This window comes from Leucopleurus acutus, assembly GCF_964270905.1.
Source record: "Leucopleurus acutus genome assembly, chromosome: 20".
NCBI lineage: Eukaryota > Metazoa > Chordata > Mammalia > Artiodactyla > Delphinidae > Leucopleurus > Leucopleurus acutus.
The window spans coordinates 18,483,753-18,508,860 of record NC_139162.1 but is presented as its reverse complement, the minus strand read 5'-3'; the positions used below and the strand labels follow the sequence as shown (position 1 = coordinate 18,508,860).

At 40.3% G+C, this 25,108-nt stretch overlaps 1 protein-coding gene across 2 annotated transcripts in view; it reads left to right on the top strand.

Moving 5' to 3' along the window:
* NFATC3 (nuclear factor of activated T cells 3) overlaps nucleotides 1–25,108 on the top strand; it is a 131,246-nt gene that overhangs the window by 103,043 nt on the left and 3,095 nt on the right. Inside the window, exons 9-10 of one of the 2 annotated variants that reach the window (XM_082862883.1) lie at nucleotides 123–1,124; nucleotides 15,648–15,893. In XM_082862883.1, the coding sequence (XP_082719009.1) occupies nucleotides 123–1,124; nucleotides 15,648–15,781 (1,136 nt within the window). In that variant the 3' untranslated portion in view covers nucleotides 15,782–15,893. Of the gene's footprint in view, nucleotides 1–122; nucleotides 1,125–15,647; nucleotides 15,894–25,108 lie in introns of those variants that run through there. The other variant, XM_082862882.1, reaches the window with a different exon arrangement.

Genomic DNA, 25,108 nt, shown 5'->3' with positions numbered 1-25,108 from the left:
GCATTTGAGTTTTCAACCCCTGGCTTGTGTGTGCACTACAGTTGTGTAGCCTAGAATGAAGGCCTTTCATAATTATTTTATGTATTATGTAATAACATTTGCATTAATAACTTTCTTTTCAGTTTTGATGAAGCAAGAACACAGAGAAGAGATTGATTTGTCTTCAGTTCCATCATTGCCTCATCCTGTCCAGACCCAGAGGCCTTCTTCAGATACAGGACACCTACATGACAGTGTACTGTCTGCACAGAGAAGCTTGGTTTGTCCCATCCAGCTAACATATGCATCCATGGTAACCTCAACCCATCTGCCACAGTTGCAGTGTAGGGATGAGAGTGCTGGTAAAGAACAGCATGTGATACCTTCTTCAGTTGTGCACCAGCCTTTTCAAGTCGCACCAACACCTCCTGTAGGGTCTTCCTATCAGCCTATGCAAACTAATGTCGTATTCAATGGACCAACTTGTCTTCCTGTTAATGCTGCCTCTAGTCAAGAATTTGATCCAGTTTTGTTTCAGCAGGATGCAGCTCTTCCTAATTTAATAAATCTTGGCTGTCAGCCACCATCATCCATACCTTTTCATTCTTCAAATTCAGGCTCAACAGGACACCTCTTAGCCCACACACCTCATTCTGTGCAGACCTTGCCTCATCTGCAGTCAATGGGATACTGTTGTTCAAACACAGGACAAAGATCTCTTTCTTCTCCAGTGGCCGATCAGGTTACAGGTCAGCCTTCCCCTCAGTTACAACCCATTACGTATGGTCCTTCACATTCAGGGACTGCTACAACAGCTTCCCAAGCAACCTCTCATCCCTTGGCCAGTTCACCACTTTCTGGGCCACCATCTCCTCAGCTACAGCCTATGCCTTACCAGTCTCCTAGCTCAGGAACTGCCTCATCACAGTCTCTAGCCACCAGAATGCATTCTGGACAGCACTCAACTCAAGCACAAAGTACAGGCCAGGGAGGTCTTTCTGCACCTTCATCCTTATTATGTCACAGTTTGTGCGATCCAGCTTCATTTCCACCTGATGAGGCAACTGTGAACATTAAACCTGAACCTGAAGAGCAGGAACCTAACTTTTCTACAATTGGTCTTCAGGACATCACTTTAGATGATGGTAAGTTCATCTTTATGCTTTGAAGAAGTGAAGATCCAGGAACTTCCTTCCCTTAAGAGTCATGAGAAAGTTACCATGGATTGTTTATTAGCATATGGTTGGGCTTTTTAATAAGTTGTTTTTACTAGAAATATGTTGATATATGACTCGGAAGATAGACATGAACATATATGCTTTAAAGTCTATTTTACCACTTATATCTGTTGGGAAGGGTGAGACCTTGAGTAATAACCTACCACCTATTTGTGATGGAACTGAAGATGTGAGCTTTTATTGAGCATTTTTCCTTTCAGAACATACAGTGAGGTCACAGTGTCTAGAGAATGGAATTCATAAGTGTTAATTCATTAAACCTTTGCAAGGCACAGAGTTAAATGCTAGGAATACTAGAAAGGTATGAGGATAGAGTTCTTGTCCTTGAGGAGACTCACACAAGTAAAGAACCTGCTTCTCTGTGGCCCTGCCAGCTTGCTGAGTCAGATAGTGGTGATGGTACAAGACGGGACTGGTTTGCTGCTGCTGGTACAGCTGTTGGCACCATGATAAAAAGAAGCTATTTATGTAAATGTAGCAAGTTGGTATGTAGACCTCTGTTTTTATGAAATCATAAATTGGACAGCAAACTCTGGAAATTAATTATTTTAATAATTGAAAATTCCCCCAAGGTAGGATTTTCAGGTAATAATTTTAGAGTTTATTCTTGGCTTTGTCATTTATATGGTAGTGAAATTTTGTCGAAATAGGAATTCAGTGAAAGCTACCTGTGTAAGTGTTGTACAATATGAAAAATTTGAAACATGGACACAGAATTTTAATTCTCTCTCTGATTCTGTATTAATCTGTAGAAAAGTAACTCTAGGTCAGCCATCTCCTTTATACATCTGGAGAGACTGTTTACTACTTAGTTGCAAAGCTGGTTTTAAATTCCAAACATAAGGGAAAAGGAAGGTATATAAAATGATAAAATGTGGGAGCCCCCACCCTAGCCCCGACCTGGCACCAGGGCTTTACTGTCAGATGAGTATATGAGGATACAATGATGCAGTAGGTCTTAGTCACTTACAACCAAGATATAAAAGAAGCACATTGGGAGATCAGCAAAGAGATGTGAAAGATTCTATTAGAAGGATTCAGAGAGGCTTCCTTGAGGAGATGACTTTTAAGCCAGTCTTGGAGGATGAATATATTTTTCAGTAAATAAGGATCAATCACTTCTTATCCTTTTGGCTAAGAACAAGTATAGTATCAGTAAATGAGAATCAAAGGGAAAACCAGACAACAGAAGCAGAAACATAGAGCTATGTCTGGGAAAGCATGATTTTCCGTGGCTGGAGGGCAGATGGCATAGTGGAGGACGGCTTTCAAAGCCACAAGGGGATATGCCAGGTCATTTGTGTATAGACAGAAGGTATAGCTGTAAACAAGCAAAACCCACAATTTGCATAGCATTGTTATCTAATTTAACTCTTACTGATTCTCTAGATAGCTATATTTAGAGAATCAGACTTTCTGAAGATCACATAACTGGTAAGTAGCAGAGCTGAGACTGGAGGCAGGTCTTTTCAGTCTAGTCTTTTTCTTGCAGTACTACAGCTGCCCCCCAGCAACAGCAGGCCGTGGTGGTTAGAACACAGCACTAAAGGGGATCCCCCAAGCTTTTTTAATTCCTAGAGAATAGTGGAACATTCTCTAGGAATGCATGTGCAGAATTTCACTGCACGAATATATGTTCACAACAGCATCTGATCTGTCACACTTGTATTGCTTTCAAGGTTTGTGTTTAGAATTTTAATCCCTGAAACAAAGGGTGAGACCTGGAGTGTGATAACCTACCACTTCAGTGATGTCACTGAAAACACAAGATTTATTAAGCAGGTCTCATAGCTGCTGGGTATTCCAGCTCATTTTCTTTCCAAATGAAGACTGTTTTTCTAAAAAGAGACCAAAGCTGGAACCTGCTCTTTCTAATTTACCACAGATTGAGTGATTTTGGGGGGGACAGCAAATTGGAAAGAAAGGCTTTATGGAATTTTTATTTATTTCATCTTTCGAATGTGTCAAGATTCTTTTGAATATGTGAAGATATGTTGCAGAAACAGAGAATCTGGAAAAATGAGGTCTATGAGGGCAAATATAAAAGCAATTTCATTTTTGTTCCATTCACAATTAAGCAAAGTTCCCCACAGAGGACAAGGACTGGCTAATGAATTCCCTTATTGCCACCTATCAGGAGACTTGATAGAAGCTCAGTGGTGGCACTTCCCTGGTGGTCCAGTGGTTAAGACTCTGTGCTTCCAATGCAGGGGGCGTGGATTTAATCCCTGGTCGGGGAATTAGGATCCTGCATGCTGTGCGGTGCAGCCACAAAAAAGCTTAAAAAAAAAAGAAGCTCAGTGGTGCTAGCAGTAATTAAAGAGGGGGTGGGAGAACTAAAATACACTCCTGGGCACCTCAGATTATTGGATGTATAATTTTTGCAATTTACATTTTGATGCTGTCAAATATCAAATGAATTTTTGATGTTTGCCAACTGACTCATTGATTATGTTATTTGGATTTGCCTCTTTTTTTGGGATTTGCCTTTGAAGGTAAACTAGAGGCTTAGAAAATCCTACAGTTCTGCAGAGTTTTAATATAAATTCTTTAAAAAAACAATAATAACATATTTCATAGGCCTTGAACTCCCCAGTACTTGGAACTCTGTAGTACTTGAATGGCCCCTTTCTGATAAGCTTTAAAAGTAAGCCATAAAACACACCAAAAAGGATTAGAAATACTTAAAGTGAACTTTGCAGTTAGCTTGAGCTCAGGTTTAATTTTAACTTTTCTATATTGTGCTAAGCATTAAGTACAAAGTAATTTCTACTCCGCAACTAGAGGACACAAGTAATTTCTTTAAATTTGTGTTATACTAGTTAAATATACTTATCATCTAATCCTAATAACTTTCATTAATCCTATTTGTTTTATATTTATTTACCCCTTTTTTATCAAATTAAAGATTAAGACAAATAAAATATCCTTTTAATTTTTGAAATTTTTAATTAAGATGGAGTCTGTCAAGAATCATTCAGGTATTACTTGACTGTTACTTTTAGAAATACGGACATTAACACCTTAATTTTTTATTATAAATTCAGTGACATTTAATAGAGAAGATATTAGTGCACCTCAGCTCAGAAATTCAAGACTTGTAGAACTAAAAATACTGTAATACAGCTCCCCCATTTTATAGATAAAGAATCTGAGTTTTACAGAGCTTAAGGTATTCATCCAGGGTAACACTGATTTAATAGCAGAGTAAAGACTAAAACCCAAGTCTCCTGGTTCCTAATTCAGTACTCTAAGAGCTTTTTCAGTATCTGCAATCATGTTTTTCATCAGTCTGTGGTTTGAGACTGTGGATGTAGAGCAAGCAGAATAGATGAAAGAAAGTGCTGTTTTCTTAGCAGAGCCTTGGTTTGTGAGAGGGGCCAGGGCAATCTTAAAATTCTAGATTCTCAGTATAGATGAAGTTTTAAAGGCTCTCTGCTCCATCCTTGTCTTTCACACTGGAATTCATACTCTGGTATCCCTAGTGATATTATATTCCTGTTGGTCTCTTCATCTCCAGATTCTTTGGAACATCTCAGGGCCTTTTAAGTTCCAGCTGCCCTTGTTTTATGTGGGCTCTGATGCCTCTGGAATAATGCAGAACAAATCTAATCATTGTTCTGTAATAATCCTTCACATCTGTGAAATCTTGATCTCTTTCCCAAGTCTTAAAAACACTCCAGCAATTTCATCCTTCCCTCAGCCTCACTAACATGGTAGTTCCCTTCTGTTTGAACCCTGGTGTTTAGTTCCTTTTCGCAGGGCGTATCCAGAAGGGAACACTCTAGCCAGCTCAAAGTGGATTGGGACCGTCACCTTCCTTGTTCAGAAGACTTTATTTATCAGTTTGGTGTTAGGTCAGGGAATTTTCTTAGCTCCATCTTGCTGTTAATTTAGTGGGTCATAAGTGCTAGTCATTAGTCATAACTAAATCACATCCATTCTGTATCCCCACCCCCCACCTCTCCACTGTGGATTTTTACATATGTTTTTGGAACCCAGGACTAAACTTTGCAGTTTAGTTTGTTCAGAAACTGAATCCTTGTTCAGTTTCATTGAGGTGATTTTGACCCCTCATGTCAATCTTCCAAACTCAGAAGAGTCCCAGAAGCATTTCTCGTTTTCAGAGTAATGCGGCTCCCTCCTCAGGGGGATTATTCCTTGGGGTAGTAGCAGCAGCAGAATACTGACCTTTACCAATTGATGTTCTCTTTCAAGCAGTCCCCTTGGAAGGCTGTAATATATACTTACTCAACCAATTAGAATATTGTTCAAAATTCTTTTGCTACTTTCATTTTTCTTTGCTACCTAAGTGTACCATTGCCCCTGCTTGGAAAGCATGTGCTACTCTGTAAAATTATCAGTGAGTGTTTACGCAGATGTTAAAGTTTGTGTGCCTGGAGCTGTAATTTTTCCTAAACACTTCTGTGCATTATGGTGTGTATGTCCCAGATTTGGACCAAGTGATATACATTAAAACAGTACAAAAATATAGAAATTGTCACAGCTGTGTTTTGAGCATTTTAATTAAGATTATAGTATTGTTAAACTAGACTGTCTTAGACTTTTAAATACAGGCCCATTTAATTTGTGATTGAGCTGAATCCAGTAAGAACTTTCCATTAGAGTCCCTCAATTCCCCCTTGTCCTCCTTCTTTCACAGACTAACAGAACCGTAGCTACAGCTCTTCAGTAGAGAAGAGGGTACATGTTAAATATAGCCTGACCTGCTGCTGTGGTGAAAACTGACACTGCCACTTGCAGGCTCTGTGCAGTAACATGCTGATCCTGAATGTAGGGCAATTGCTAATTTGACTGTAAACAGGGACTCTAGACGTGACCTCTGCTGCTGCAGTTCTATATAGGTGACAAGCAGATGAACCTGCTTTCCAGTTGCAAGGAAATGATAAATACAAGATTCAGGTGATTAACTTGGATGGGAAAATCAGGAGACTGGTATGGAGGAGCAGAAGGGTAAATATTATTGTCAGTGTGCTAGCCCACCTGTTGGATACTCCTTTATTGGTGTTTATTGTATTTAAATAAATAAAACAAAAGAAAGCCATGCATAGCCAATGATGAGACTGGGTCCCAAATGAGGTGTTGAATCACTTAGGGGCTCAGTAGTGAAGGGAGGTAGATAATACTGAACTTTCTCTTTCAACTAGGACTCTGGGTAACTCATGAATACTCTTCTGGGAGGCATACATGTACCATCCAGCCTCAAACATATTTATGATGGGTAATTCCAGAGGCAAAAAGTCCCACAAATAATACCCATGTAGGCTTTGGATCATGGCTTATGCAGAATGGATCATGATGGGGATTCAGGACCTTAGACACAACCACTCTTGGACATATAATAAGAAAATTTAATTTTTAGACCCAGTGAAGCAAGAGCAAGCATTTGAGAAGACCTTTTATTTCTCATATCAGGTGTGTCTGTGTTATCTTACATGGCACAAATTAGTTATATTGTATATGAACAAAATTTTTTCCTTGAATCAACTTGACACTAAAATTTATACATAAACTGGGAAAAATCCAAGAGAGGTTACCAGTAAATAGCCAGCATATCACAGCATATCAGAAGTCTTCAAAATAAATTCACTTCAAAAAGTGTATTTAAAAATAATTAATTAATTTTCTGTCTCACATGTATTGCATATATATTTTGCCAGTTCGTTTGTTTACCGGTTTTTAAAATAGTGTTTTGGTCTATAGAAATGTAAAATATTTAGGTGGTCCAACCTAATATATCTTTTCTTTTTGATTTCTGTTTGTTTGTTTTTATTTTTGGCTGCATTGGGTCTTCATTGCTGCGCGAGGGCTTTTCTCTAGTTGCAGTGAGTGGGAGCTACTCTTCGTTGCGGTGCGCGGGCTTCTCATTGTGGTGGCTTCTCTTGTTGTGGAGCACGGGCTGTAGGCACATGGGCTTCAGTAGTTGTGGCACATGGGCTCAGTAGTTGTGGCTCATGGGCTCTAGAGCGCAGGCGCAGTAGTTGTGGCGCACGGGCTTAGTTGCTCCACAGCATTTCTTTTTGATCTGTGCTTTGGGAATCTTGTTTAGAAAGGCTTATCTCACCCCAATGTTATACAAAGTTCCCACTTATATTTTCCTCTAGGACTTGAATGATCTTACTGTTAATATTTAAATTTTTTATTTAACCTAGACTTTATTGGAGTATAAGACACTGAGTTGTAAGGTATTGAGGGTGGGATCTAAATTTAGTTTTTAAATACTTCACTGGTTGCCCCAACACTATTTATAGTATGTATTTCATTGATTCTATTGGGCACTTTTTATTTCAAACATGTTAACATCTTTGAAACCTGGATGTATCTGTGATAAATGTTTTACAATCTAAAAATAATAATAATGAATTATGGTTACTGTTTCTTGATAATAAAATTTTTTTTTTGAACACTGTGGTAGGCACTTTGCTAGTAGCTCATTAGTTCTTCCCACCAATCTGTAAAAAGTGAATTATTAACCTTATTTTCAGAGATGTGGCTGAGAGAGTTTAAGCACAGTGTTATATGACCACAGACACTGGGACTGGCATTTGAATCCAGGTCTGTCTGAAATTTAGATTGTCTTGCACGTGTTTAGTGGCTTCTGAAATAACTATCGTTGATTACTTTATATAATCTCACTTCTATAAACACAATAAACATAGTAACTTTCTGATGTCTGTCAAGTGTAAGATACAAAGCCAGTGTCTAAAGATGTATTCTATTTTAAAATACTTATCCTGTTTCTGAGTTCCTTTGGAAATGAATCATTCACAGGGACAAAAATATTTTATTTACTTATTTTTTATTTATTTATTTTTTTGGCTGTGTTGGGTCTTTGTTGCTGCGTGAGGGCTTCCTCTAGTTGGGGCGAGAAGGGGATACTCTTCGTTGCGGTGCGCGGGCTTCTCATTGCAGTGGCTTCTCTTGTTGCAGAGCACGAGCTCTAGGCTCGTGAGCTTCAGTAGTTGTGGCACACAGGCTCAGTAGTTGTGGCACACGGGCTTAGCTGCTCTGCGGTGTGTGGGATCTTCCTGGAGCAGAGATCGAACCTGTGTCCCCTGCATTGGCAGGCAGATTCTTAACTGCTGTGCCACCAGGGAAGTCTGTACAATTTTAAATACAGTAAATAAACCTCATTGATGAGGTAACATTTGATCAAAAACTTGAAGATGAGACGAAAAAACCTTGAAGATGAGAAAATTACCAATGTAGATACCTGGGGGAAGAGTATTCTAGGCCAAAGGGACAAGCAGAGGAAAGACCCTAAGGTAAGAGCATGTCTGGCTTATTGAGGAATGGCAACGAGGCCAGTGTGGCTAGAATATGAGGTATCTAGAGGGAAAGTAGTAGGAGATATGGTCAAGGAGGTAATGGGGAGCCAAACGTGTAGGGCAACAGTTCTCAAACTTTTTGGTCTCAGGGCTCCTTTTTTTTTCTTTTTAATTGAAGTATAGTTGATTTACAGTGTTGTGCAAATCTCTGCTGTACAGCAAAGTGACTCAGTTATACACACATAAACATTCTTTTTTATATGCTTTTCCATTATGGTTTATCACAGGATATTGAATATAGTTCCTTGTGCTATACATTAGGACCTTGTTGTTTATCCATTCTAAACATAATAGTTTGCATCTACCAAACCCAAACTCCCAGTCCATCCCTCTCCTTCCCCCCAACCCCCTTGGCAACCACAAGTCTGTTTTCTATGTCTATGAGTCAGTTTCTGTTTTGTGGATAAGTTCATTTGTGCCATATTTTATATTCCACATGTAAGTGATATCATGTGATATCTCTCTTTCTCTGTCTGACTTACTTCACTTAGTATGATACTCTCTAGTTGCACCCATGTTGCTGCAAATGGCATTATTTCATTCTTTTTTATGTCTGAGTTGTATTCCATTGTATATGTGTACCACATCTTCTTTATCCATTCATCTGTCAATGGACATTTAGGTTATTTCCATGTTTTGGCTATTGTAAACAGTGCTGCTATGAACATAGGGGTGCACGTATCTTTTTGAATTATGGTTTTGTCTGGGTATATTCCCAGGAGTGGGATTGCTGGATCATATGGTAATTCTATTTTTAGTTTTCTGAGGAATCTTCATACTGTTTTCCATAGTGGCTGTACCAACTTACATTCCCACCAACAGTGTAGTTCCCTTTTCTCCATACCCTCTCCAGCATTTATTTGTAGACTTTTTAATGAGGGCCATTCTGACCAGTGTGAGGTGGTACCTCATTGTAGTTTTGATTTGCATCTCTCCAATAATTAGTGATGTTGAGCATCTGTTAGCATGCCCATGTGTTTTCTGCCCTTTTTTTTTTTTTTGTGGTACGCGGGCCTCTCACTGTTGTGGCCTCTCCCGTTGCGGAGCACAGGCTCCGGACGCGCAGGCTCAGCGGCCATGGCTCACAGGCCCAGCCGCTCCGCGGCATGTGGGATCTTCCCGGACCGGGGCACGGCACGAACCCATGTCCCCTGCATCGGCAGGTGGACTCTCAACCACTGCGCCACCAGGGAGGCCCCTGCCCATTTTTTGATTGGGTTGTTTGGTTTTTTGTTGTTGAGTTGTATGAGCTGTTTATATGTTTTGGAAATTAAGCCCTTGTCTGTCGTATCATTTGCAAATGTTTTCTCCCATTCCGTAGGTTGTCTTTTCGTTGTTTTTTTTTTTTAATGGTTTCCTCAGCTGTGCAAAAGCTTGTAAGTTTGATTAAGTCCCATTTGTTTATTTTTGTTTTTATTTCTATTGCCTTGTGAGACTGACCTAAGAAAACATTGGTATTATGTCAGAGAATGTTTTTCCTATGCTCTCTTCTAGGAGTTTTATGGTGTCATGTCTCATGTTTAAGTCTTTAAGCCATTTTGAGTTTATTTTTGTACATGGTGTGAGGGTGTGTAAATCAACTTCATTGATTTACATGCAGTTGTCCAACTTTCCCAGCACCACTTGCTGAAGAGACTTTCTCAGGACTCCTTTATAATCTTAAAAATTTTTGAGGCTCCCCAAGAACTTTTATTTAGGTGGTTTGTATGTATCAGTTTTTATTTGTATTAGAAGTTAAAACTGAGAACTTTTGAAAACAAGAATACACAGACATGGGCTTCCCTGGTGGTGCAGTGGTTGAGAGTACGCCTGCCGATGCAGGGGACGCGGGTTCGTGCCCCGGTCTGGGAAGATCCCACATGCTGCGGAGCGGCTGGGCCCGTGAGCCATGGTCGCTGAGCCTGCGCGTCCGGAGCCTGTGCTCCGCAATGGGAGGGGCCACAACAGTGAGAGGCCCGCGTACCAAAAAAAAAAGAATACACAGACACTTTCCATCACCCATCACAGCAATGAAGTCATCACATACAATTTGTTTCCGAGTGGAAAACTCCACTGTAAACTCAGGAGAGAATGATAATGAAAAAGGCAAAAAATTTTGGTATTATTATTATAAGAAGAATTTTGACCTCGAAGACTCCCTTAAAAGTCCTCAGGGAACCCCACATGTCCTTGATCACACTTTTAAGAACTCTTACATAGGGTCTTGTAGGCCTTTGTTGTAGAGTTTTGAACAGATGAGTCATCATGATCTGATACAGGTTTTTTTTTTTTTAATTTATTTATTTTTGGCTTTGTTGGGTCTTCATTGCGGGCGCGGGCCTTCTCTAGTTGTGGCGAGGAGTGGCTACTCTTCATTGCGGTGCATGGGCTTCTCATTGTGGTGGCTTCTCTTGTTGTGGAGCATGGGCTCTAGGTGCATGGGCTTCAGTAGTTGTGGCATGTGGGCTCAGTAGTTGTGCAACGAGGGCTCTAGAGTGCAGGCTCAGTAGTTGTGGCGCATGGGCTCAATTGCTCCGCAGCATGTAGGATCTTCCCAGATCAGGGTTTGAACCCATGTTCCCTGCATTGGCAGGCAGATTCTTAACCACTGTGAGGCAGGCTGATTCTTAACCACTGTGCTATCAGGGAAGCCCCTGATATAGGTTTTAACAGGGTCACTCTGGCTGCTGGGTAGAGAGGCAAGGGCAGAAACAGGGAGACCAGTTAAGTTGCTATTATAGTAATCCAGGCCAGAAATGATGGTTTGGACTAAGAGATGGACTGATTTTTGATGTATTTTAAAGGTAGAGCCAGTAGCATTTCCTGACAGATTCCATGTGAGATGTGAGAGAAAGAAGTTAAAGATGACACCAATGGGGTTTTGCCTGAGCAACTGAAAAGATGGCGTTGCTGTCAGGTAAGATGGGGAAGGCCCTGGATGGAGCAGGTTTTGGAGAAAGATCTGGTGTTCAATTTTGGATGTGTTTTGTTTATGGTATCTGTTGAACATTCAAGTAGAGATATAAAGTAGTCAGTTGGCTGAAGTCTAGAGTTTGGAAGTGAGTTATAGACTGAAGATATAAATTTGAGGGTTGTTGGCATGCAGGAGGTAGTTAAAGCCACCAGACTAGATGAGGTCATTAAGTGATAATTTAATTGTCTTGCCTTTATCAATTTAGGTAATAATAATTGTATTTCTAGAAAATGTTGCAGAGTGCCTACACTTACATTTCAGGAGACTTTGAATAAATAAGTAAACAAATTCACAAGCAAATAAACAGATTTACAAGGGTTAAACAACTTCCCTTAGGTCACCAATCCAGTAAGTGACGACACTACGGTTCCAAAGCCTTTCTTTTCTAATACCCACCAGATCATTGTCTGTTTGTATAAACCAGAAAAGCCTATATATCGATAAGGTGGCTAAAGTAAGCAGCTTGGTCAAGAGGCAGCTTGGATGAGTGGGGAAATTTTGCTCATCTTCCCACAGACATATTTCATAATTTATAAATATTTAATTTTTCAAAACTTTTTTATAAAAGGAACAGATTCTGGGACTTCCCTGGTGGTCCAGTGGGTAAAACTCCATGCTCCCAATGCAGGGGGCTCGGGTTCAATCCCTGATCGGGGAACTAGATCCTGCATGCATGCTGCAACTAAGTGTCTGCATGACACAACTAAGGCCCAGCGCAGCCTAAATAAATAAATAATAAATAAAAAATTTTTAAAAAGGAACAGATTCCATATCCCAGATTTATAAATTTTAAGAGGGATTTACAGAAGTCCTCCAGGTGTTGCTTTTTTTTTTTTTTTTTTTTTTTTTTTTGCGGTACGCGGGCCTCTCACTGCTGTGGCCTCTCCCGTTGCGGAGCACAGACTCCGGATGCGCAGGCCCAGCGGCCATGGCCCACGGGCCCAGCCACTCCGTGGCATGTGGGATCCTCCTGGACTGGGGCACGAACCCGTGTCCCCTGCATCAGCAGGAGGACTCTCAACCACTGCGCCACCAGGGAAGCCCTCTTTTAAATTTTTATTGGAGTATAGTTGATTCACAGTGTTGTGTTAGTTTCTGCTGTACAGAAGAGTGAATCAGTTATACATATATCCACTCTTTTTAGATTCTTTAAAAATACGGAATGCTTCATGAATTTGTGTGTCATACTTGCACAGGGGCCATGCTAATCTTCTCTGTACCATTCCAGTTTTAGTATATGTGCTGCTGAAGTGAGCATTTTCTGGGCTATTTTATTCCTTTGGTCTGTATGTCTGTCCTTATGCCTGTATCACACTGTTTTGATTACTGTAGCTTTGTAGTAAGTTGTGAAATCAGGAAGTGTGTCTTCCATCTTTGTTCTTTTTCAAGACTGTTTTGGCTTTTCAGGGTCCTTGGAGATTGCATATGAATTTCAGGATGGGTTTTTCTGTTTCTGCAAAAACACTATTGGGATTTTGATAGGGATTGCATTGAATCTCTACATTGCTTTGGGTAGTATTATCATCTTAACAATATGAAGTCTTGAACATGGGATGTTTTCCCATTTATTTAGATCTTCTGTTTCCTTCAGCAACGTGTAGCTTTCAGTATATGAATCTTACACCTCCTTGGTTAATTTTTAAGTATTTTGTTCTTTTTAATGGTATTGTAAATGGACTTGATTTATAAACTTCCTTTTTAGATTGTTCGTTAAAAGTGTATAGAATACAACTAAATTTTGTGTGTTGATTTTATATCCTGTAATTTATTAGTGCTAACATTTTTTTGTATATTGATTCTTCAGAGCTTTCTATGTATTGGATCATGTCATTTGTGAACAGAGGTCATTTTACCTCTTTCTTTTATTTCTGTAGCCTAATCTCTCTGGCTGGAACTTCCAGTACTGTGTTGAATAGAAGTGGCAAAAGTGAACATCCTTGTCATGTTCTTGCTCTTAGAGGGAAAGCTTTCAGTCTTTAACCATTGAGTATGATGTTATCTGTGGGTTTTTCATATGTGGTCTTTAACATGTTAAGGAAATTTCTTTCTATTCCTAGTTTATTGGGTGTTTTTATCTTGAAAGAGTATTGAAATTTGTCAAATACTTCTGAATTAATTGAGATGATCATATGTGTTTTTTTCCCTTCATTCTAGTAATGTATACTATATTACATTCATTGATTTTTCGTATGTTGGACTATTCTTGCATTCTGGGAATAAATCTCACTTGGTCATGATGTATAACCGTTTTAGTATGCTGCTGAACTCAGTTTGCTAGTACTTTTGTTAAGGATTTTTGCATCTATATTCACAGGAGATGTTCTGTAGTTTTCTTTTCTTGTAGTGTCTTTGTCTGGCCTTGATATCAGGGTAATGCTGGCCCTAGAATGAGATAATCTTTTGTAATCTTTTGGAAGAGTTTAAGGGTTAGTGTTAATTCTTTAAATGTCTGGTGAAAGTTTTTGTGATAGGAAGAGAAATCAGGTATTTTTTGGAGCTGTCAACAGTGTTTCAAGGAACTAGAAAAATGTCTCGAGGACTGCAAGTTTCCATAAGCACAGTCTGAAACTACCACTGTATCACACAACTCACAAAAGCCCCCAGCATCTGTTGGCCTGGACTTCTTTCTTCTAATTTATGTGCTGATTTACATGGACTCACATGTTCTACACTTTAGAATCTGTTTTGAAGGACTCAGTTGTGAAGATTGGGCATCCTCAGAAGGCAGACTTTTGACAATATATCTGGAGTCTTTAAAATACTTCATGCACACTGTAATCCTTAAGTCACCCCTGAAAGCTAGGTGAGTGATCTCAAATTTAGTAATAAAAAAGCTTAAGGCAGAAAAATTTTGCCTATGCACAAAGGATTTCTGGTTTTTGTGTTTTGTTTTGACCCCTTTGGTGAGGCTGCATTTTGAACAGATTGGCTCCTCCTCTGTTTTCCCTCTTTCTTTTTTTTTTTTTGCGGTACGCGGGCCTCTCACTGTTGTAGCCTCTCCCGTTGCGGGGCACAGGCTCCGGATGCGCAGGCTCAGCGGCCATGGCTCACGGGCCCAGGCGCTCCGCGGCATGTGGGATCCTCCCGGACCGGGGCACGAACCTGTGTCCCCTGCATCGGCAGGCGGACTCTCAACCACTGCGCCACCAGGGAAGCCCTGTTTTCCCTCTTTTATCTGCCTAAGAGGAGGGTATTAATTAGTTCACAGAGACTACAGTTTCTTCTCTTCCAAGATAAAATAATCATTCTTCTAGAATCTAATAAAAGGTTAAGTACTTTTATTTGAATTCGTACAGCAAAGGCCAAAAATAATTCCTTATAGGTCACAGGAGGAGGTTTTGCCTCATTGTATTTTGGACTCTTTAACTGGGCATCTGTGTGTGTCAGCGATTATCACAAAACTGGTAATAGTGACTCTTCTTGAGTACAGTGACTTTCAACATTTTTGACAGCTTCTAACAATAAGAAGTAAGTTTTATAGCATGATCTATTACATAACAAACAAACACAAAAAACATACACAACTAACATGAAAGGCTCACAAGCCAATCCTTAACCTTTATTAAAAAAAATGTAGCTTATCTTCTATTTTGTTCTATTTATTTTTTTAAATACTGATTTCAGCTTGCTGAACTGATTTCATAGCCTGCTAATGGATGTGAACTTCAGTTTAAAAAATATTCCTCCATGACCCACAAATTTACCTATGCATATAGTGTTCTGGGCTCGTACCCTTAGACATTTTGATTCTGTGCTCTGAAGTAGAGCCCAGGAGTTTATTTTTTTTATTAAGTGCCCAGATAACTGTGATGTAGCCACAGACATGTATTTGGGAACCACTGATAGATCTAATCTAATAAAAACTAGTTTATTTAAAACTAAATCTGTCCTTTAAAATCACTGAAAACCACCATTGTAACTTTTTAAAATAACTGCTCTTTTAAATTTAGAAAATAAATCAGCGTTACCTAAACTCTCTGGACTTCAATATTTATATTATCTAATAAAATGCGGGGAGCCATTTTATGCAGTGATTGACAGATAAAGGACAACTAAATTCCTCTTAATTATAGAAAAAAACAAGCTGGGCATGTAGTAGATTGTTACCCTCTGGTTTGTTCCATTCAGTAGTGATGTTGTCTTCTTTGACACAGACCAGTTTATGTCTGACTTGGAACACCAGCCATCAGGTTCAGCAGAGAAATGGCCTAACCACAGTGAGCTCTCATGTCCACCTCCTTTCTGGAGAATCTAGAGGGTGAGTGTTGATTGAAATGTGTCACTGTTTTTCTGCCCAAGTCTGATATTTGCATGCAGTGGCCAGATTTGCATGTGCTGCAGAGGAGGGGGTATACATGGGCATCTTCTTGGTAGGGGCCCCACTCATCATCTCTGGAACTAAACTTTGACTGTAAGAGTGCTTTTTAAATTTAACTACACTCAGGCTCTCACACTTATAATTTTAGTCTGGGATTGAATAAAAGTCAAGTGTTGATTGGATTTATTGAACCAAAGCAGAGGGAGTCCTGTCTATATGAATTCTGTGGCTTGGATGCGGAGTAAATTTGGTTGCTGATAAGGTGTGTAAGCCTACTCATTTCTGGTCAGGTGCTCTAAGTTTTGATGTGAGGCAGTATGGAGTGGAAATAAAGCAGGAAATGTTAGCCATTTGCCAGAGGCAACCTGGATCGTTTACCCTTGAGCCTGTCCTTCAGGCCCATGTTTGCACGCTGGTAGTTCATCTGGGGCTCCATTTGGAAGGAGTCAGTGCTTGTGAGGAGGGGGCTGGGCCTCAGTCCTCTGTGCCTCAGCAAGCAACCATACCACTCTCTCTCCCTCACACAGCTTCTTTCTTCAAAGACTCTCAAAGCCACTTGAGAAAGTCTGTGGTAGAAATTATAAACATATAGATTGTAGTTCTTAAAATGCCATTTGAATTTCATTTTAATGAATTTGGATTTGGAAGGGGACTTAGAAATCATGTCCACTACCCAAATCTTTATATTTAGGATACTAAAGCTTCCTGATAAGGCACCAAAACCCTGGCTTCTCCCAGAAGCTGGGCCAGCCTACCCTGGTCTCACATCATTGGCCACTAAATTTCTACATATCTATAAAACTCTCAGGAGAGTTATAGAAGGATTTAAATGAATTTCCTTGTATCATAGTTGAGAAGATCAGTTGAAAAAAGATTAAATTGCCCTAGTCACATCACGGCTGAACCAAAATTAAAGCTTATTTCTTCCAGTGTTTACCCCACTGCCCTTCTTGTGTATGAAGCAACAATTTGGTCACTAGTGATCTTGGTAAGAAATGTTTCTGTGGAGTGAAGAGACCAATGGATGACTAAGGAATGAACAGGAGGTAAGAATAGAGAAACAGCAGGCAGTGTAGATAACTCCTTTAAGATGTTAAACAATGAAAGAAAGAAATTAGATATAGAGGGCCATGTGGGGTCTAGGGTTTTTATTTGTTTGCTCGCTTGCTTGTTTGAGATAGAGACTTACCCATATTTAAGCAATGATGAAAAGAATCCAGGAGGAGAGGGTTGGTGAGTAGATTGATGAAAGAGAAGAGTGCAGGAAATTTGTGGGGCAAGATCTTGAAGAGGCAAGCATATGGGATTCATAGCATAGGTGTGGAATGAGTCATGTGGGTTTACAGCTCTGGAGCTCAGGTTTGGGCCCTGGAGACAACACATGTGGGAGTCAACAGTACAGTATATAGAAATGGACAAGATTACTCAGAGAAAACGTACAAAATTTTAAAAAATAAGGAAAAGGACAGTCTTCTGATAGGCCTAAAATTCAGAATCCCACATCTGTTTTTTAAAATTTATTTATTTTTGGTTGTGTTGGGTCTTTGTTGCCGTGCGCAGGCTTTCTCTAGTTGCAGTGAGCGCGAGCTACTCTTCGTTGCAGTGTGCAGGCTTCTCATTGCGGTGGCTTCTCCTGTTGCAGAGCTCGGTTCTAGGCGCGCAGGCTTCAGTAGTTGTGGCTCGCGGGCTCTAGAGCGCTGGCTCAATAGTTGTGGCTCACGGGCTTAGTTGCTCCGCGGCATGTGGGATCTTCCTGGATCAGGGCTCAAACCCATGCCCCCTGCATTGGCAGGCGGATTCTTAACCACTGCGCCTCCAGGGAGGTCCCCAGAATCTCACCTCTTAACCTAAGTTGAAAATAAGTTTTTTGTTTTTGGGTTTTTTTCCCCCCACATTTCAGTTTTTACTGATACAAAAACATACGTGCTGATACTTGAATATACTTTCAAGTAACTGTGTACTGTTTACTCAGCTGGAGACTTAATGTTTGTAGAATGTTTTGAGTTACAACTTTTTCTAGAGGAAAGATCTGTATGACACTTAGTATAGTATCACATATATAAGAGGTTTCTTAGAAAGAAAGGACCCTTAATAACAGGACTGATCTCCCCCTCAGTCAGTTGTGGAAAAAAGTGTCATAATTTCCCTTTAGTAGTATTAAATCTAATGTTAAAAGTGAAGGGTATCTTCTGATCATTGTGCATGTAATTTTCAATCTGTCCTATGGTTGGAAGCTATCTAGAGTTCAGTGTAAAACTTAAAATAACTTAGGGAATTCCCTGGCGGTCCAGTGGTTAGGACTTGGTGCTTTCACTGCTGGGGCCCGGGTTCAATCCCTGGTCAGGGAACTAAGATCCTGCAAACCGCACAACGCGGCCAAAAAATAGAATAGAATGGAATGGAATGGAATAGAATAGAATAAAATAACTTAGTTAAAAACTTGTTATGATAGAGCTCAAGCTGGTTATCTTGGTTCTTGCTTAAAATGCTTGAATATTCTTTCTGTCTTACCTTTATGGTGGTGAGTTTTATTTTTGTTAATAATGTAAGCTAGGTTATTATAACATAGATCCCAAAATACAGTGGCTTAACTACACTGGAATTTTCTCTCACACCTTACGGTAATTCAGAGATCAGATGTTTCATTTAGTTCCTCTACCTCTTTAGGTATTGTCAAAGCAGAGTCACCACGTTGACTGAGTCTTAGCCCAAAGCAAGGAGTGTGAAAAGGAGGGGAAGAGGTTACTGAGCAAGTGATGAGGAAGATGCACACATCACTTTTACTCACACTTAATTAGAGAAAGCAAGTTACATGGTCATACCTTGCTACAAAAGGGAAGCCAGGAAATGTGTAGTCTGTAGCTGAGTGGCCCTGTGACTAGTTAAACTCAATTACTAGAGAAGAATGAATTAGGACATTTAGCAGTCTACCATAGGTACCTTCTAAGTTTTCAGGAACTTTTTTCTGTCTTCAGCTCGAAAAGGCAAATTAATCAGATTTTGATAAATGCAAATTAATTCTTCAGCTCATTCTATAAATAGTTGAATTCAGTATTTTATGTATTTCATTTAGATGGTATTCTTATAACTTATCTAATAACCTAAAAGTAAATCTTAGGGAAACTATGCTTATAGAGTAATAAACCATAAAGTAATACTAGTTTCTCATACATTTAAAATAATTTCTATTCCTTTACTTACAAATTTCTCTTATTTCTTCATTTCAAGTGAAATTCAGAAAATGATTATACTTATATATGGCCTTCATTTTATAAAAAATAATATCTCCATAAAATTGTTCACCCAGAGAATGAATTATACCTTTAATCTTGGGGTGTAAGGAAAGGAAGAAAAGATGAATTTGCTAAACTTTGATGAATGTTCATTGCAGCTTTAAAATGAAATAGTATACATAAATGGAGACTGATTATACCAAAAAATACTTTACAAAAGTGATCAAGGTGCTCAGATGCTAGTTATGAAGGCCCTTTGAACTTTTGTGTGTTTGACAATGTGCATCCGCCTATTCCAAAGGCAGTGCCCTGGGTTACCCTGCCCCTCCACCTGGTGGTGAGATTTCATACCCTACCATGCTTGCCAGCTCTAACTCTGAATCCGTAAGCATTGGAAATAGCTCTAAATAAGAGGCCGTTACTCACACACCTCATTCTTGTGTGTACAGATAGCATTACAGTGGACTGTTAATTTGAACATCTCTTGGATTAAAAAAGAAATTTGTTTTTTCTTACAGCAGATATTGCTGATGACTCTGACTACTTCTGTTGTGGCAAGCCAGGTGTTGGGGTAATGGGAGTCAAGGACGGTAGCTGCCACAAGTAGGCCAAATGCTGTGACCTACATAACCTGTTACCACGGGTGTTGAGGGCTGTTGACCCTTGTTCTAGGCTTTTAATTCACTTTTCTCTTTATAGGGGGGAAGTGATAAAATTGTACAGTAGGGGCATAAACAACTCCTTATGTTTTTACCTTAAATTCGTGAAAAAAAAATAAAGCCAACTCACATGCTTTGTGGAGTAGGACTTAAATAAATCAATAAATTCATGCATATGTACATTCAAAAGGAAGTGAAAATTGCAAGCACTAATTTTTTAAAGAAATTAGTACTGGGCTTCCCTGGTGGCGCCGTGGTTGAGAGTCTGCCTGCCGATGCAGGGGACACGGGTTCGTGCCCCGGTCTGGGAGGATCCCACATGCCGCGGAGCGGCTGGGCCCGTGAGCCATGGCCGCTGAGCCTGCGTGTCTGGAGCTTGTGCTCCGCAACGGGAGAGGCCACAACAGTGAGAGGCCTGCGTACCGCAAAAAGAAGAAATTAGTACTGTATTTATCAAGATTGCTAATGATTTACATGTAAATTACATTATAGATTTGCTTACCAGTAATAATTTCAATTTGCTCAAGTTGACAAAGTTTGGCCAGTCACATTAGAAGGCTATCTTAGGAACCCAGAGGTGGGAGTCAGAGCCCAGAGCCCCCAGGCTAAGTGTGAAGTGAGGGGGCAAAGGAGAGCAGTGGGCTTGGATACCACACTGTGCTCAAGTTATTGCTAAAGGATGGTGAAGGGACTGCTTTGTTACAGTTCTGACTCCCTGGCCTAAAATTCGTATTCAGTAGCTATTACTTGAGCATAATTTTTGTTGTTGTTTTGCCAAGTCCCATATTACATTAAAGATTCAATTGGCACAGAATTTTAATCAACACTCAATATTTACCAAGCACTAAGGAGTCAATGGAGAACAAGATAGACAAGTTCCTTGCCCTTTTGGAACTTAAATCTACTCTCTGATTATTATATGTTAAAGTATATTTGAGTATAGTCGGCTTGAGTGCTTCTTTGTGGAAAATCTTCTTAGCTTTATCCTAGTCTTAAAATCCTGAACTGTCAGGAACCTTGCAGGTTGGTTTAACTAAGTGAGGTTACGCACACTAGGCAAAAGAACAGCAGAACTTTGGTAAGGGGGAACAGAGATAACATACCTTCGATCAGGCTTTTGCTATAAAGGTCACCACCCGACTTCTTCAGAAAATGATGTGTTTATCCTTATCATCAAAGTGTACTTGGTAAGTGAGTGGATAGTGTTTGTTATAGACCCTCATCCTCAAGAAAATGTAAGCATTGACTTCCTCATAAAGACACAGGAAAAAAATATATCACATGGTTTTCGATGATGATAAAGCACCATTTTTAATCATCTTGTTTTAAAACTTGAACAATGAGACAAGATTTGAAAAAGGTGTGTTTAATGGCAGCCTGGAACATCTCTGAAGTTACCGTCTTTGGAAGGAATAAGCGACAGGAAAGATGACTTGAATGTGAGCTGGGTACTTGATTCTATATTTGGCTTTTTGCCACTGCTGCTGTGAGACCTGTTTAAAATAGACACTGCCAAAATCAAAATCAGATGCCTTGTGTTAGTCTTAATAACATTCTCTGGTCCCTTTCCAACCCCACCACCTAATGAACTTTCAGGGTACTATTCCAAATAGCTTCCAAGTAATTGTACTGGATTATGATCCATTTATTCAGTCATTAGAAATTGATGTTTCCTCGGTAGTAAAGTCCTTGTCCTTCAGGAGTTCACAGGCTATTCAAGAGACAGGTAATACTGATGCCTACTGATAATCTAATGCGATGAGTAGTGTTAGAGGCCACGCACAGAGATCACGGGCCATCCTTGTGCTCTTTCTTAGCAGGAGACTACCCCATAGACCCACACATAGAATCTACACTGAAAACACTGCTCCCTTGTTATGACAGAGGTGCCAAAGGCTGCCTTGTCTATTTATGTCCCTTTATTTACTATATAAGAGGTTTTTTAAAAATCTCCATTATACTTATGAGGAAACTGAAGAGAAAACGTATTGTTATGCAGAGTATCCCCATAAGTTTTCATTTACATAGAAACTATCTCAGTGAGTTATTTCTAGCAGTCAGGAGTCAGTTTAGATTAATTCTGTCCTTCTTTGCAAACCATCATGAATGGTCAATAAATCCTAGCCTGGAAAATTTACTTGAAAAGCATCCTCTATCTGACAAAGACCTTCATAAGTCTGTACCAATGACCTTCAAAAATTGATCTCAATTAGTGATTATTAGAGCTAGCCAACACTGCTTAATCTTCATCCTTTTGTAGTTAGATTCCTTTAGGTTCTACTCCTACTTCTTTGCCTCACTTTTTAAAAAAAATTTTTTTTTTTTTTTTTTTTTGCGGTACGCGGGCCTCTCACTGCTGCGGCCTCTCCCGTTGCGGAGCACAGGCTCCGGACGCGCAGGCCCAGCGGCCATGGCTCACGGGCCCAGCCGCTCCGCGGCACGCGGGATCCTCCCGGACCGGGGCACGAACCCGCGCCCCCTGTATCGGCAGGCGGACTCCCAACCACTGCGCCACCAGGGAAGCCCTAAAAAAAATTTTTTTTAACATCTTCATTGGAATATAATTGCTTTACTAGTCCCACTTCCTTTTTTTTGCGGTACGCGGGCCTCTCACTGTTGTGGCCTCTCCTGTTGCGGAGCACAGGCGCCAGACGTGCAGGCTCAGCGGCCATGGCTCACGGGCCTAGCCGCTCCGTGGCATGTGGGATCTTCCTGGACTGGGGCACAAACCCTTGTCCCCTGCCTCGGCACGCGGACTCTCAACCACTGCGCCACCAGGGAAGCCCAAGGCAAATTTTTATCCTTCACTTCTTTGCCCTTCTGAGTACTGCCACTTGAAAATTTGTCTGATGACAAATCACAGACTTCTACAGTTAAAGAGACCTTATTAGTTTAACACCATCATTGTATAGCTAAGGAAATGGGAGTCTTAGATATATGAAGTAATTTGTCCAAGGACACACATGGAATTAGTGGCAGAGCCTGTATTCAAGCTAAACCTAATTTCCAGGCCATTCCTTTGCTTACATATTTGCTCTCCCAGGTCCTATTTTCTCATCAGATCACAAGGCTACTCCCACTTTTTCTTCAGCCTTTTGCTCCTCAGTGGAACTATGAAACTGCTCCCATACTTCCAGGTCTCTAGTAAAAAGGTACATACATCTCTTCTTGCTCTGACCATTGAGTGTAGTCCCTTACCCATAGGATTTTTCCATTTGGATGTTCTAATTTCCAAATCCAATTCCAGACCTAACCTACCACCTTCCTCCTCTATATTCCCTCTCAGCTTATTTCCAGTAGTGACAGCACTATTCTTCCTAGACTTAAAACGGTGGTAGTGGCGAATCAATCCTTTCCTCTTTCCCTCTTCTTACCATCACCACACTCACTGTGAGCACCACATTTGTCCAGGTCCTTTGCATTATCTTTGTCTAAATGATTTCCATGCTCTTCTACTCTTTTGGCCTTCAAGAAGTTGAACAGGTGTTTTGAAACTGATTCTACCATTTACTAAGAAAATTGTGTGAACTGGCAAAGCCTCTGTTAACTGATATGTAAAGTGGGGTAATAGTGATCTTAAAATAATGTGAAGATTTAACTGAAATAAGATATAAATTTCGATTGTAAAGTTAACCCATGGATACCCAATAAATATTTGTGGAGCGAATGTTAGTTCCGTTCTCCTTATAGCCATGATGAGTATATGAGTTTGAAGAATTTTTTTCTTAACTACCTAAACAATAAAAAGATTAGATGGGGGGCTTCCCTGGTGGCGCAGTGGTTGAGATTCTGCCTGCCAGTTCAGGGGACACAGGTTCGAGCCCTGGTCCAGGAAGATCCCACATGCCGCGGAGCAACTGGGCCCGTGAGCCACAGCTACTGAGCCTGCGCGTCTGGAGCCTGTGCTCCGCGACAAGAGAGGCCGCGACAGTGAGAGGCCCGCACACCGCGATGAAGAGTGGCCCCCACTCGCCGCAACTAGAGAAAGCCCTCGCACAGAAGTGAAGACCCAACACAGCCCAAAAAATTAACTAATTAATTAATTTTAAAAAAAGATTAGATGTTAATATTTGAAGATTTTTTTAAAGGGGTTTGAAGCCATTTCTTTTCTTTTTTTTTAATTTATTTATTTATTTTTGGCTGCACTGGGTCTTCGTTGCTGCACAGGCTTTATCTAGTTGTGGCGAGTGGGGGCTACTCTTCGTTGCGGTGGACAGGCTTCTCACTGTGGTGGCTTCTATTGTTGCGGAGCATAGGCTCTAGGCACGTGGGCTTCAGTAGTTGTGGCATACAGGCTCAGTAGTTGTGGCACGTGGGCTCTAGAGTGTAGGCTCAGTAGTTGTGGGACACAGGCTTAGTTGCTCCGCGGCGTGTGGGATCTTCCCGGACCAGGGCCCGAACCTGTGTCCCCTGCATTGGCAGGCAGATTCTTAACCACTGTGCCACCAGGGAAGTCCTCTTTTCCTTTTTTTAATCTTTTCTTTTTTTCTTTTTTTTGGCTGCGTTGGGTCTCCGTTGCTGCACGTGTGCTTTCTCTCTAGTTACGGCAAGTGGGGGCTACTCTTTGTTGCAGTGCATGGGCTTCTCATTGTGGTGGCTTCTTTTGTTGCGGAGCACAGGCTTTAGGCACGCAGGCTTCAGTAGTTGTGGCACATGGGCTCAGTAGTTGTGGCTCGCGGGCTCTAGAGCGCAGGCTCAGTCGTTGTGGCACACAGGCTTAGTTGCTCCGCGGCATGTGGGATCTTCCCGGACCAGGGCTTGAACCTGTGTCCCCTGCATTGGCAGGCGGATTCTTAACAGCTGCACCACCAGAGAAGTCCTTGAAGATTTCTTAAACAATCATTAGTGTCTCCTTTGCTCTATGATCACTTCAAATGCTAATTATAGAGATTTTTTTTTGTCTTGGTCTATTTTTGTTTATAACAGCTGTATTGAGATATAATTCATTACTATAAAATTCATCCTTGAAAATACACAGTTCATTGGTTTTTTAATATATTCATAGAGTTGTGCAGTCATCATCAGTATCTAATTTTTACACATTTTCATTACTCCAGAAAGAAACCCCATACCCCTGAGCAGTCACTCCCCATTCCTTCCTTCCCATTACTCCTGGCAACCATCTATTTATTTTCTGTCAGTTCTGGCCATTTTATATAAATGGAATCAAACAATATATGATGTTTTGTGTTTGGCTTCTTTCACTTAGCATGTTTTCAAGGTTCATCCATGTTGTAGCATGTATTAGAACTTCATTCTTTTTTTAAGACTGAATAATATTTCATTTTGTGGAATAGACCACATTTTGTTTATTCATTCATTAATGGTAGACGTTTGGGTTATTTCCACTTTGGAGCTATTATGAATAATGCTGGTATG